The sequence below is a fragment of the Marmota monax genome, unplaced genomic scaffold (genome assembly GCF_021218885.2).
Source record: "Marmota monax isolate L192 unplaced genomic scaffold, Marmota_monax_Labrador192_F-V1.1 WCK01_AAM20220418_F8-fsc00002, whole genome shotgun sequence".
In the NCBI taxonomy this organism is placed as follows: Eukaryota; Metazoa; Chordata; class Mammalia; order Rodentia; family Sciuridae; genus Marmota; species Marmota monax.
The window spans coordinates 43,898,779-43,913,971 of NW_026693571.1; the positions used below are offsets into that span (position 1 = coordinate 43,898,779).

At 43.6% G+C, this 15,193-nt stretch overlaps 1 protein-coding gene across 1 annotated transcript; it reads right to left on the minus strand.

The window, feature by feature from the left end:
* Positions 1-13,224: 13,224 nt before the first annotated feature.
* On the minus strand, positions 13,225-14,895 carry Pou4f2 (POU class 4 homeobox 2). Its single transcript, XM_046459243.1, has 2 exons — positions 14,605-14,895; positions 13,225-14,166 (listed from the first exon to the last, which is right to left on the minus strand). The coding sequence occupies exons 1-2, from the start codon at positions 14,893-14,895 to the stop codon at positions 13,225-13,227; spliced, it is 1,233 nt and encodes a 410-aa protein (XP_046315199.1).
* Positions 14,896-15,193: the final 298 nt, after the last annotated feature.

The window sequence follows — 15,193 nt, forward strand, 5'->3', positions numbered from 1 at the left end:
CCAGTTCCTAAACTCTTGGCTTCATTCTTACTTCTGATAAGCGCCATCTTCACACCCAAACTGCTAAGACTGAAAGAGTCTTGGAAATTTAGAGGAGAGAATAAAATGCCTAATGTCTTTCATTATCTTGCATTAATCTCTGAGACCCAGAAGGTCTCAGGAGGGGGAGTGAATTTAGAGTAGTAATAGAAGTGGGGTTCAAAAATCACAGTAGTTGGAATTTATATATATGACCTAAGAGGGGTGTGTGTACATGCAAACTCTGACAAAATCCCTGATAGCGAGATTCACTCAAGACTGGGATCAAAAGAAAGCAGATATAACCCACCAGAAAACTCAGGACTGAATGTAGCTCTCTGTTATTTATTCCTGCTAGTGGAATTATTGTTGCACTCAGTTGCAATTTTCTGGCTGTGCTAATGGTTTTCTTTATTGTGTTACACTAACATAATCTCCTCCAGAAAGAAAATGACAAAATATATGGATTTTTAGATAAATAACAGAGGTAATTTATTGGCCTTTATGCTCTTCTGATGGGGTGGTTGATAGATAATGTAATAATATATACATAATTAAGCGGGCTTACTGTACCTCAGTCAAAATAGGTTCTAAGGCAGTATCTCTGTTTAGGCCTAGGATTTTCTGAAGGGATATTTACTTCCTGCACCCAGTGGGGGCAGACCTCAGGAAGTAAACAACTATGTGTTAAACAGGGCATGGAAGGTGTGAAGAAAAAGAAACTGGTGAGTTCTTCCATCAAGGATATTCCATGTTAGGGCCCCTTTCCCACCCACTTCTCATAAGGTTCAGGAAGCTCCCTTGATATGAATTGAGAAGAAAACAGGGACAGATTCTAATCCACACAGTGGTGATGAATGACCTACACCCAGGTCAGAGAGTAGGCCTTCAACACACCCTTGCAGGACTTGAGGACTAAGAGACCTTCTGTCAAGGAAACTTGAAGGCTACTGGGAAACTACTGAGTGAACTTGATCACCAAATGCCCCCTTGCCCTGGCTTCTGGGGGTTGCCCATTCAAGGCATGGTGTACTTGCTCTTCCAAACTCATCTAAATTACATCAATAACAGAGCGCACTCTTTAATGAGCTCTCAACTTTAAAGACTTGAAGGATATTAACAAGCCGCTTGACAAATGGTGCTTAGAAGCACATTAAAGACGCTGCTAATGGAGCGCATAATGACGGCTAATTTTCGATCAGATATAAATTAGAGCCCCAACAGTTATTTGCCTTAAGGACTTTATGTAAATGATTCTGTTCTGTATAAACTGAAAAGCGAAGAGAGCCCTGCCATTTTGGCAATCCTTGTGGATATGATTAATAGATCTGCAACAGAACTGGGCAGAGACAACTGATGGCATTTCCATCTAAAAGTCAGTGTGTTTAGGTAGTAAATATGATATCTTCTAGAGTCTATGTGTGCTGCTTCTTCAAGCAAAAGCATAAAAATGTCCTTGGCACCTTCTCCAGTTGGCTACAAGAGGCTCACAAAACAAGAGCATCCAGACTCCCTTGGACGTGCACCTTATACCCACCAAGACCCAGAAGACACAACTCTAGTTCACTGGAACCCAAGTCAGCTTCATGCTTCCCAACCACACAATCCTTCATCATCCCCAAACACAGATAACTTTACTGAAATCTAAATCCTATGTATCACTGTTTAGAATCCCCCCACTTTGGAAAGGCTTGAGATGCTCCTCTTAGCTTGGCACTCAATTCTCATTCTGCAAGCATGTGCTACTCAGGAGAAGGGAATGTTAGAGAGAGGAAGAGAAGGGTGAAGATAAAGATGTAATGGTGAGATGGGAAGGAGAGTTGGCTAGCCTAAGAAGTTCAGCTAAGAAAGGCTGGAAGGAATCTAATAATCCATCCAAAAGATGGATCCTTTAGTTTTTATTTACTTTTTGGCCTGCTGTGCTCTCCTACATTCCCGCATTGTAAGAGTTGCACGTTAAGTCTCAAGACATCAGAGTGTACAAAAACCTTTGGGGTTTGATTCTTAACATTTATTTCCTTCCAACTTACTCCTGTTCTGGTGGTTAATGGGAAGCTGGGGAAAGTAGTTATCATGAGATAGTGTTACCTATATCCAGTCTCCACTTTGTCATGACTCCATGCCATTCACAGGGAAGATGCTGTGTGAAGCACTGTGATTATTCAGAGCTGCATCTGACTGCAGTTTCAAGGATAGCACCATCTCCTGAACAAGGCAGAAGAGTTTGGGAGTTTGGATGAGTAAAATTGCAAAACCTGAAAAGCAAGCCAACTCTAGCTTGTCAATGGCTTGTTTATTATGAATTGCAAAAAAAAACCCAGCCTTGCTGCTGCAGGAAAACCAAACACTATTGCAACTCAGGGTAGGTAAATGCAAGGTAAGTATGGATTTGGCTGGGATTATTTTTATAAGCAACTCATGAGCAGTACTAAAGTCAACAGATATATCCTGCATAATAAGTAAGCTGTTTCTACCAGAGACACAGCTTCTAAGATTTCCTTATCCATTTGAGAGATGAGAGGAGAGAAAGAAGGGGAGGGGGAGGAAAAAATAAAAGGATGAGGGATTGAGCATTAAAGAGAGTTAGCCAAGGATGATTAAACCATTTTATCTTGCAGTAACTGATACCTAATGGCCATGAGTTAAATGGTGTGGAGTAAGGATGTTTCTTACCATCATTACTAAGATATGAAGTAGTTTCAAATTGGGGTACAATAAATATGATTGTTCTTAGTTTCTCTTAAGTCTGTCTGCTCTCTCTTCCAAACCCCCTCCCCAATTGCACACCCTCCCAGCATTAAAAGGACATACAGATAATATCTGTACATTTCTTCTATCCACTAGTTTAGGATTCTATAGCAATGGGAGTAAATAAAAAGAGAAACCTCAGGCTTCCCTTTGTCTGATAGCAAAATCCTGCTAATTTTTGTTTCTCACTGGCTCTCTTATGCTTTATGCTGATGCCGGAGTTGAATGGTAAAAACTATTTTTTTTCAAAAAATAAAACTTTAAGATATGTTAATAACAAATCCATAGAAACCTACTCTCACCAGGTTTCCCAAGGAAAAGTGGCCAAGCTTTTCAGAATGAGAAGCCTGGTTTAGTCACATTTCAACTCAGAAAACTTGATTTGCTTCTTCTTCCACGTTAGTGTGTATATACCATCACCTTTGAGGAATGTTTGATTTTCTTTACAGTGTGCATGCACATTACCAAGACTAATTACCAGCTATCCAGGTATTTGGGGTCGTCTTTTCAGAACAGACTGAGAATAGCTGGTGAAATGGGACTGATCTGGCTACTGCACAGGAGTCCCATTTTATTAGCACTCACTCCTATTTTATTAGAGCTCCCTTTCTCTTCTGCGCTTCTCCACTCTAAGATAGAGAGACTGCGGTCATTCTCTGCATTTCCTTCTCCCTCTGAGGAAAGGTAGGGATCCCACCCCATACTTCCTCACATGCTACCTTTTTCTTATTCACCTCTGAAACTCTGAATGAATCTAAGGGGCAAAAACTGTATTACTGAAAAGGAAAGCAGCATAACAACAACAACAACAACAAAAATCAATGAAGTGATTTAGGAAGAATGGGTCCCTCTGACAATATTGTGATTAAAAGCTCTCACAACTGATTCTTACCTAACCCATTAGGACCATTCCATGGAACTTACGAATTTAAGAGTGTGAACCCCCGGGTCCAGAAAACCTGCTCTTCTCCCAGATAGGTTAGGACATCCTGACTCAGTGGTCTGGCTGAGTTCTCTTCCTCTCAGACCTCACATTTAGGAGGTGGAGCAGGAAAACAGTTGTTTTCATTCTGGCTTCAGGTGCTCACTTCTAGGAACTGATATGGAAAGTTAGTCAGCTCAGGCATCATTAGTTAGGATCTTGAAGTTAGTACCAAAATGGAACTTAAAACCAGTTAACCAGTCCATCCCCCCCTGGAAGCTAACATGAAGTTCTGGAGAGTGCAGGGCCCAGAGTCCTGAACCAGGACTCCGGAGAATACCTTTAATCTAATTCTGCCCTCATCCCTGCTGAGCCCAAATGTAAGCCAGGCCCTCCTATCCTCCCTGGGAGGCACTGATGTCTTTCATCTTTGGAATGAGAAGTGCTACCACCAAAAGACACCCTGTTGGGCTCTGAGTAAAGGCAGCACGGGCAAGAAGACTTGTAACAAACAAAAAACAAAAAGTCCTGTTAGGTGCACACACACACACACACACACACACAAAAAGATGGTTGTTAGACTAAGTGAGACTTTGAGTGAATTCGAAAAGTTTCACCTCAAATGCTGGTAATGGTAAGAGGTCGGGCTCTGAGTGTATGGGTGTGTGTGTGTGAGAGAGAGAGAAAGAGACAGAGACAGAGATAGACACCCAATTTCCAGGAAAATGCCAGAATTGAAGTAGAGGATATTAGAATCTTGGGGTCTACATTTCTGTGGGTCTTTGGTTAGGGGTCAAGTCCACAAGGGATTGGGTGTCCTCTAGCTCTCCTCCAAGCTGTAAAATGTGCTTTCTCGGTCCTGTAAATAATTTGGCTCCAGCTGATTCTTAGAGAACCTTTACAGTCCAGTCTGCCAAAGGAGAGACATTCCATCCCTGCCCCAGTGCAGCCAATAGGAAGCCGGAGGCCAGGATTAGAGCAGAAAAGATGCCTGTTCTGGGGAAGGATCAAGAGCCTTAAGAAAGCTTTCCCTTGTGCTTTAGACTGTGGATTGCTGTCAAAATTTGAGTATAAGGTGATTGTTTTTGCAAGGAGATGCCTCCACCTTCATCACCTCTATCCCAGTCCAATAATGACAGCCATCACCTAGTTTAATCAAAACGCACAGAATTGCAAACTGTCGTTTAGCAAAGCTAAGGTAGCCAACTGAGAATTGTCCAGTCCTGTGGGCATTAATCTTTCATCTCCAGGTGAGCCTGTCCATACCAGAATCATCTGGTTCTTCCAGGAATGCAAACACTACCTTGAGAAAATCATTCAAAGGGTGTCGACTTAAATCTTTTAATTACTTACAAACACATCAGTAAGTTGTGTTTATTGTTTTTTTTTTTTTTAATCAAGCACCATTAACTTAACCAGACGACTATGGCATCTCACAGTTTCAGAACCAGTTGGCTTTTTTTCAAAAATACTGGATACATAGTTTTCAAATTATTCAGAGAGCCCTGTAGGCTGCAAGAGAGCCCCATCTCCATTCACCAAAGCAAGAAACATAATCACTCACCAATACACCCAAATAACACTCAGAACCAGAAAGTAGAAAAGTTCGGGGATAGAGGAAAGAGGAAGTATGGCATTGATGAAAAAAAATGTGACAAATTTTTAAGAACCGGGATTCAGACCCTGTGGGAGGGCGAAGGGGGCACTGGCTTCTGTTAGCTACAGCCAAGTCTGGGGTGGGGGAGGGCGCTTGCTTTCCGCCGAGTGACAGCTGGAGTAATGGCTGCAGACCCAGTGAGGGGGTGGGGGCGGGTGAGGCTGGGCGGGGGTTGGGGGGAGCAGTAATTACTAGCCAGGCTCACCCGCCTCCCGACTTTAGAGCGAACGCCTTCTTTTTTGCGCGTCCAGCTGCGCGCCGGGTTTGCTGCTCGGCCCCGGGGCATCCTGGAGCCTGAATAGGGGGTGGGATGCGTGATAGAGGACTTTAAAACAAGGTTCCTAAAAGGCTGAACTAGAATCTCCCCCAAGGCCGCATCCTTGCAGGAACGTAGAGCAACGAAAAGCTGAGCAGAGAGTCCCTGCCCAGCATCCCTAACTACCAGGCCAGCTATAGAGACCTGCAAAAAGTGAGGACGGGGACGTTGCACAAGGGGTGGTGGCGCGGGAAAAGGTCTGTCTGCACAGGACTAAAACCCCGCCGCTCGGGTCGAAAGGACAGGGAGACCAGGTCTCACCACCTGTCCACAAAAATGCCAACCCTCAGACCGCGCACCAGCTCCCTGGGGTCGCAGAACCTGAAGTTAAGTGTACACCGAGGAGCCCGCGCTGGAAGGGGTGGAGAGGCGGGGAGAAGGGTAGAGGCTAGGTTCTGCAGCTCCTCCCGCCGCCTCCCTCCCGCAGGCTGGAAGCCTCACGTAGTCTGGGATTTTTTCAGAATAATTGATGGGTCCAGTTCTCCAGAGCTTTCCCGGTGAGAGCGCGGCGGACCGCGCTAGAATTTAAATAGACGTGATTAGTAAAATGCAAGGGGGCGAGGAGCCCGGGCCTCTCTTTCTTGCGGGTTCCTGGCTGCGCGCCTGGCTAGGAGCCTGCTCCCCCAGGCTCTGGGGGCCGTGCGGGGCCGGAGCAAGCTCCACCGCGGGAGAGTGGCTCTGCTCCCCACCCCCAACCTTTTGGACTCTACCACCCCACCCCCTCCCATCCGCCTGTCATCAGCGCGCACCCGGAACCCAGCGGAAAAGAGGGGAATTGAGGCTGGCAGGAACCCCAGGCCAGTGGGTGCAGGGCATTAGGTGGCAGGCAGGCCGCAGGGTTGGGGCGAGGACCTTGATTCCTCCGCTCAGCCTGAGCCCTCCTGGCTGGCACCAAGCATTAGCCTTCGCTAAGCATGAAAGCCTGTGAGTGATCGCTGTTCCCGCACCCTGCTTCTCATCCTCACTCTTCTCCTCTGTCCTGGTCCTCCTCTGTCGACCTCTCTACTGACTGCGGAGCCTGAGCAGCCCACGCCGCGGAACTTAGGGCGCCTCTGCACTTACCCAAAGCTCTGAGAAGGTCCCCTCCGCCAAGAAGTGACCTAGGCTGGGAAAAGCCTTCGCCTTCGTTCTCTCCCACGTCTCTATTTTATCGATTTGTTCCTGAAAAGGGGCTGTGCATTCTTATATCATCTACAGCCAATTAATATTGCATTAATTCTATTTTAAAAAAAAAAAGTACCAGAATACTACCCCCTATCAAAGCCATCTATTATTCACGGAAATGTAATTGGAGACCTAAGATATGTGTGTTACGGGGCAATGGAGGAAAACAGAGTCGTGACAATATTTCAGAAAGGAAGGGGATCCGAGGGTATCTAATATTTAATTTCAAGTCTGTGGTTTTCTAATTCGAGATTAAAAGCAGTCACGTCTTTGAAGCCAGACAGTTGGTATAAATGTACAGTTAAAATATTCTATTCCACGGTCCCTAGACAGAGCTCTCTACTCGTCCCAGGCTTCATTAAATTTTTATTATCATCCCAGACTAGAGCAGGGAATGAGCGGAAAGACTGTCCATCTAATTGCAATTGATAAAAAAAAAAAATGCTCTTAGATAGCCCCCCCTCATTTTAATACATTAACAGCAGTTTTCTTCCTATAGCCAGGCTTTCTCAGCCCTGTGATACACACAATCACATTATCACACAGAGACATTTTCTACTTTCCAACAGGCACCAGGATTCGCCCTCTCCTCTGCCCTTTGAAAGGCCTGGGGGAGGGGGTTGGTGGGAGTGGAGGAAGAGAGGGTAGAGGAGGCAGGCTTCAGAAGGTGATGCTATATGAGGAAAAAAAAAGTGACATCAGTTCTTGAAGCATCTGGTGAAAGATCAACAAGAGACAACATTTGCACTAAACTGGATCTTCCCATGGCAAGATGAAAGCATATTGTTACCCAAACAAAACAAACAGATTATTAGACCAGGCTGCACTTTTTCGACAGCCTTTCCACTGTGTGTGATGAAAGCAAAGAGCAATATTTTCATTTTATTTCTTTCTTACTGACTGCTGCCTCCCCCTATCGCAGAGAGAAAAGGAAAGAAAGAGGGAGAATGCTAAAAACGTTTGTTCTTTTTCAGCCTTCTTCATGTGCTGCTAATCTGACTGTCACACCAGTCGACTGTAGATTCCTGTTCCTGTGCGTTCCGGGAGCTGGTCTCAACAAGGGTGCTTTAAATTTTTCTGAAACTGGTATAAATAAAGCTTTTCATCTTCAGGCATTGAAAGTACAGAATAAAACCCACAGTTTGCTTTCGGAGCAGCTTCCTATTATCACATCGCCACTTAATTTTATTTCTATTCTCTCCAAGTTAAATAGAAAGACTGGCTCACAGGGGAGCTGCCTTGTGCCTACAGACTGGGGATGTCAAGCAGAGAGACTCACTGTGCAAAGTTAATTTCAATTCCCGCGGAGGATTTCACATTCCGGCTGGCTCTGACCCACAGTAATTAGCTGAGATAACTAATGATTACTTACTTATTCCTTGTAATTATCTGGATTTAATAATTCGCTGTGTAATTTATTAATTCCCTCATAATAGACTTTCAGTACTGGGAATGGCTCCTTTAAAGGGACAAAGCAGGGGAAATTTAGCAATATTTTTCTCATTGCCATAAATTTGTCTCCTGACAGATGTGGACTTCCAGGAACACCAAAAAACTACCTGGAAATCTTTGTCTTCTTTTTTATCCTATCAGCATCCTAATCCAACTTTCCCCCTTGTTTTGAAGCTTCTCTCTTCCAAGCCAACTAAAATGGAAAATGAAATTTTGAGTTCTAATATTGCATCATTTACCTGGGGAAAACGAGATTGACTTGCCCAAATAATCACAAAGACAAATTTCTAAACTCATTGTTACTGATTGCCTAGAAAATTTGAGATTCACCCTCTGAAGAATGTGCTTTATCAAACCAAGTGAATTTTTCAATGACTTTTCCATCATTTCCTTAAAATCTTACCCAATAGATCAAAATAAACTGATTTACTTTAAGTTTGAAGTAAAGCATTATATCCCTCAAATTCCAGTTTTCTTAGCAAAGAGATCTCTGGGTCTGTCCTAAATAGTGAAAAGACTTAGTTATGCATTATTGATTTTTAAAATGCATTTTATAGAAGATAGGCAAGTATTATGCTGTATGTAAATCTTAATCTTCTTTCATTTTCTTTTTCATACTTGCATTATTTTTGCCCAACTTAATGACTCAATGAAACCTAACTGGATAAAGAATTGACCAAGTAGGGTCAAATAGTCAACAGAAATTGCATTTTTCTGAATAATATTATATTTTGGTGTAGAGAGAGCTTAGGTTTCAACCAGGGCTTACATGATACTTCCTGTTAAAGTGACTTTTTCCATTTCAGTTTGGTTTCAGATGATCATGTTGAACAAAATGATTGGATCGTTTGCTTTTAAAGAAAAAAAATAAACAAACTACATGGTTCTGAATCATGGAATTTAGGATGATTAGATGTGCTGGTAAGTCAATTCATAATAGATCTCTTTCAGATAAAATAGTAATTGTGGACCTTGGGGGGGAAAAAGGAAGTGAGTCATGAAAGCCAATAGATTTGATTGATATGACAAGGATTTTCAGACATATTTTAATATTCATTTATTTAAATATTTTGAAGGTCAACACCAAATGGCTATTTGTCAAGAATTTGAACATAGCTCAACCTATTCTTACCTTAACTTTCTTCTTTAAGACTGACTCTTTTCTTTACAAATCTCTTTTATTTGGTTTGTCCCTTCAATTCTAATTAATAAAAACTTTCACAGTGTATTTCTTTTTAAAATTCCTCTTTCACCATAGAACATATATTTAAGCAGGCTCTAAGAATGGAAACATTTTCATCTTGTAGGCAAAAGAAGGTGGGGTTTTCTTGTAATACTTGTAATAACAGAGAAGATTAATGTAAATGTGACACAGTTTTTAAAATCCAGAAACACAAGAGACAAAGAACACTTGGTCAATTAGGGGAAATATAGGTCTTTACTATCCACTGTAAAGAGCAAATAGACAGTAGTTGTTATGTAACTTCCTCACAAAAAAACTTGGCCATGCAGGCATATATACAAGTTATCAGGTACTTTCCAAAGTACCAAAAAGAATAAACATACATTCTATCTCTGTTCAGTATATTTTCAACTTTTAATATTTTTAAAAGATTTATCTTTTCACTAAAAGATGCCATGTTTGAATACATAAAACACTAGCACACCTGTCTTCTCTCCAACTAATTCCCCTTTCTCTTAATGCACATAACCCAGCTCCTCCAATAAAAACCTACATATGGGAAGGTATTTTTATTGAACATCATTTTTATCTTAGATCAGCAAGTCTGATCTGTTATACTTTTGAGTTATTTTACTCACTTTCTCCACTGTGGGGGGGGGGGGAGCGGAATGCTCACAGAAAGTTCTTTAGTTGGTTAGAACTACTGGAGCAGGACTGAGATCTGTGGTCACTAGCCATGGTGCTGAAATCAGTTCTCAGCAAATTGAGACTGGAGGCTGGCTATTTAAAATTATTTTCAGGAGAGTTGAATGTAAGAATAGGGTGGAAATGGAAGTAGTAATTTTCAGCCTCCAGAACACAGGAATAAAATTAAACTACCAGCATTACTATACATGAATTCACAATTCTATTATTTTAATCCTTAGGCATCTATGTAATGCATCCATTATTTCAAAATAGACACTTGAATTTTGTTCTTCAGGTGTCCTCCTTATTTCAGTTATGGAAAAAAAGGGTCTCTCCATCCATTCTCCATCCAACTTTCATAACTGTTAACATTTAATCCCAACTTGAGGCACTATAAGGATTTTCATTAAGTTATAGACTCTTTCCAAAATTCACTTCAAAACAAGAAACATCCCAAGACAGTTTCATATCAGAAGGGTCATACTTCAGATTATCAGTGTTAATCCTGCAGGATGCTCTCATTTCTTCCTTTTGTTTGGTTTACAGATTAGCATAATGTTTTAATACTAATTAATAGTATGAGCTATTAATAGAATAAATTTCCAAACCATTGCCTTCATGGAAAAAAATAAACTCTAAAAACTTAATATATCACTCAATCCTTGTAGGGAATCTGAAAATTATTAAAATAGGTGGGAAGATATCTTTAAACTAAGCTCAAAAAAAAAAAAAGAGTCTGAATCAAATGGACAGAATTTCCTTGTGCCAGTGTTGAATCAGTGTTAGATTTCCATTAACTCTAGTGTCAGACAGTCACAGAAAGGGGTAAAATTTTGCTCTAACAACCCAGGGGCTTCTTGCTAAGGCTTGAGTCATTGCTCTCCAGAAGTGGTGACTGAACTGAGAATTATGGTGGGTCAGCCCCTGGGCCTCAATCACAGTGCCCTACTCTCCCAAACAGTCCTTGGCACTTGCCACACCCAATCTCCCAGTGCTGCTGAAAGTGAACTAAGTCCCTTTCTTCCTTGTTACCCATGGGAGAATAGAGGGAATGTTGAAATTGTTTCCATCCAATATCTCTGCTTTCCATCCAATATCTCTTCACAGAATCATTGCAGGTCTGGAAAAAGGACCCCACGGGAGATATTTGGAGCCAAATATCACAATTTCATCTGAGCAGAAAAGCAAAGTGCCCTGCAAGATGAGCTTTGGCTATTAAAAGGCTGTTATAAATTCTGTTCTTTCATACTTTTCAAAAGAAGCATCCCCTACTAAATCTAATCCATACTTTGATAACAATCACTCCCAATAAACCATCAAAATGTGCTTCTGTAAAAATCTCCCACCAAAACAATTCCCACATAAATGATTAAAACAGCATCACATTTTAAAAGCCATTTAATATTAATAGCATATTTTAATGAAAAACAGCATACTTTGCCAATAAAACATTAAAATCATCTCTTCAATGAAAGACAATCAAACACCAAAAATAACTTAATACATTACCATAGTAAATAAACCATCTATTAACAAAAACAAGAAACCAGGTCATATACAGAACTCAAGACTTTGGGGAACCTCAAATGGAACAGCAATACAGCAAAATTTGTAAGAATATATCTATATGTGCATCATTTTGAATGAAATATTTACAATAATAAGGTACTGGTCATTGTGTACCTAATTATTTTTGTTCCAAAAGAATTCTACCAAACAATGTGAATTTACAAGCAGTGCACTGTCTTTCAAATAGTTCAAATTCACTTTTCTACAAACAAACCTCCAAAAGGAAAAACTGAAGGGTTCCTACAAATGTTAAAATGTAGTCAACAAAGCAATTGAAAACTGGAAGATTGCAATATTTTGGTGAAATCTTAGAATCGGAGGGGCAAGCACCAAGTGAAAAATGCACCAAATGCTAGAAAATGATGCAGGACTCATGCTTCCAATTGCTTCTTCTGTTAGGGATGTGTGAATATGTGTTTGTGTGTGTAGACGTGTAAGGGTGAGAGAGAGAGAGCGAGCTCCGGTGTAGTGGGGACAATATGGGAATCCCCATTAAATATGTAACAAAGTAAACAATACTTCAGGACAGTGAATCAGGTCTCCACGATTAAGACATCCATTACTGAGTGTCAACTCACAAATCAGAACACTACCAGTAAAAACAAAGAAAAAACAAGCTTCATTCAAAGTGAGAATATACAAGTAGGCCAAAAAGAACACTTTCTAAGAGGGAAGCTGTAAAAATTCAGTGAACTCATCAAACAAAAATTTTTGAACACCACTAGCTATACGTTCCCCCCCGGTTTTTTTTTTTTTTTTTAGACTAAAGAAGTTTAATTAATTAGAATGTGCACAAATTAAGTTGCTAGAGAGATAAATTAGTAATTTACAGAGGGTTGTTCGGCAATAATCTAATAATAGCTTTCAAGATCAGTGAACACAGCAGGAGCAACTCCTTTCTTAAGCATCAACACTTCAGAGAAAGAAGAGGGTTAAGAACCACAATAAAAATATATATATAATATACAGTGTAAATGCAGAAAAATCTGCCATCTTTTTAAAATTCAAAATACTTTAGAGATGTCTCTATCCCATTAAGCATCAACTCTAGTTTAAAGTTTTCAGTTCTGAATCAATTTCTATTTCTGAAAAATAGCTGCAAAGTGTACTTTTAAACTTGAACAAGGGTGATGTCTGTAAGAATAAAAACAAATCTTACTTGCTCATTTTTGCGGACTTTTAAAAGGCTGTCTCTTCTGCCTTCCTGCAAACAGCCAGCTCCACACTACCTCTGAAGAAGACGAGGTGGGGTTAAAAGGGACAACTTTTCTACAACTTGACAAATCCCATCTTTTGTTTTTCTTTTCTTTCAGAAACCTTTTCACATTCTCTCTGGCTTGGGCTCTGTTGCTCGCTCCTTCGTTCCCTCTTCAATCCTCGCTTTCTCTGGATTCACATTTACTGGAATTGTTTCTGGTCGCCAAAAGTGGAAAGAAAAGAGGCAGGAGAGAAAGAGGGAGGAAAGGGGGGACAAGGAGTGGGCTGTCCCTGGAATGGCCAAGGGTCTCCTATATGCCGGCGGAATATTTCATTCTTTTCTGTTTCTGCCTCTGGTTGCAGAACCAGACGCGCACCACGTTTTTCTTAAGATCCAGCTTCTCTGCTATGGCGGCGATCTTCTCCGAGGAGGGTCGCGGCTGGATGGCAAAGTAGGCTTCAAGCGAACGCTTCTCAGGCGCAGCTATGGACGTGCGCTTGCGCTTCTTCTCAGCGCCATTGAAGAGCTCAGGCTTGGTGAGCTTCTCGCGGTGGGACTTCTCTGCCTCCTCCAGCCAAGCCTGCAGGATGGGTTTGAGCGCGATCATGTTGTTGTGTGACAGCGTGAGAGACTCGAACCTGCAGATGGTGCTCTGGCTAAGAGAGCCCACGCCGGGGATTTTGAGGTTGGCTAGAGCGGAACCGACATCTGCCTGGGTCACCCCCAGCTTGATACGTCGCTGCTTGAAGCGCTCGGCGAACGCCTCCAGGTCCCGCGGGTCGGCGTCCACGTCGCTCATGCAGCCCATGTGCGAGGGCAGACCGTGCGCATGGGCCATGCTGAGCGCTGCTTGGTGCATGGGGTTCATGGTGGCCATGTGCGGAGCATGAGCCGGCGTGGACACCACCGCGCCGTCGGGGCCAGCCATGGCACCCAGGGCCAGCCCGGGACTCAGGTGCTCCAGCAGCTCGCCTTCGAGCGCCTGGTGCGGCTGGTGGTGGTGGTGATGGTGGTGATGGTGGTGGTGGTGGGTGCCGGCCAGTGCAGACGGGTGCGAGATGGGTACAGATGAAGAAGAGGCAGCCGACGTGCACGGGATGGTGTTCATGGTGTGGTAAGTGGCGTCCGGCTTGAAGGGGCTGTGGTGGGGCGGGTGGTGGTGGTGACTCTTGGTCTGGGAGACGATGTCCACGGCGGCCAGAGCCTCGGCACGGGCCAGCAGACTCTCATCCAGCCCGCCGAATATATTGCTCTGCAATTGCAAGTAGAAGGCACACATTACGCTCAGTAGGGAATTATGCACACTCTCTCCGGAAGCCCCGGCCCCGTGCTCCACACTGCCACCGCGCCTACAACATTCCCAGAACCTTAAAATAGTAATAATGATAATAATCCTGAAAATAGGAGTTGAGCATAAGAGGCAAGCCACCGAGAGAAGCCCAGAGTGCGGGAGGAGGAGGAGGAGGAAAGTGAGCCTGCAGACACAACACAACACAACACGCGCACAGGCAACATCCCAGGTCATAAAAATTAATATGAAAGACAAGACCCGCTGAATACTTAAGAGGGAGAGGGGGAAATTGGTTGGAGGTGTGGGGTGATTTGCTGTGCAGACATGAAAAAAACATCAAGCAGATAAAGGGGGCTGTCAAAATGTGCCTTTAAGCGGTGATTATGCAGAAATACGCACCGGTGGGGTTGGAAGACAAGCTCTCCGCATAGCCTCTGAGCCCCCGCCGCCGCCTCCGCCGCCACTGCTGCCACTGCTACTGGAGCTGCTGCTCCGGCCTCCGCCGCCGCCTCCGCCGCCACCACCGCCGCCAGCATTGCTGGAGCTGCTGGGGGAGCTGGCTGAGGGCGCCGCGGGCGCCGAGGAGCCGGGCGAGGCGCTGTGCAGTGCCGAGTACTTGGGCTCCACGTGCAGGCTGCCGCCGTGCGGCATGCTGAACGCCTGCTTGCTGTTTAGGGACATCATCATCATCTTCCCGCCCGCCGGGGCGCTGGTCGGTATAGCACTCTTTGGCCCCAGCTGCCGGGACCTTCCAGAAAAGTGTTCGGTTGGAGCGAGAGCCGGGAAGGGCAGTGCAAAAGTTGTGCTCAGCCACCGCCGCCTCCCGGCTCCGAACGCCCAGTCACCGCTACGGGCTCCGCTCCTCCGCTGCCTCCACCGCCAGCCGGAGAGAATGCTAGGCTCGGGGTGGCGCTGGTTACAGACCTCAACGTCCAAAACTGCCCGGGCTCCTCGAGGCCGCGGAGTTATACTCCCCTCTCCCCGCGCC

What these genes read in the sequence shown, in the direction of transcription:
- Pou4f2 (XM_046459243.1), bottom strand. Translation starts at nt 14,895, where the DNA reads ATGATGATGATGTCCCTAAACAGCAAGCAGGCGTTCAGCATGCCGCAC. An exon ending in CTTGTCTTCCAACCCCACCG is followed by an intron (nt 14,167 to 14,604) that starts GTGCGTATTTCT and finishes TTGCAATTGCAG; the next exon opens with AGCAATATATTCGGCGGGCT.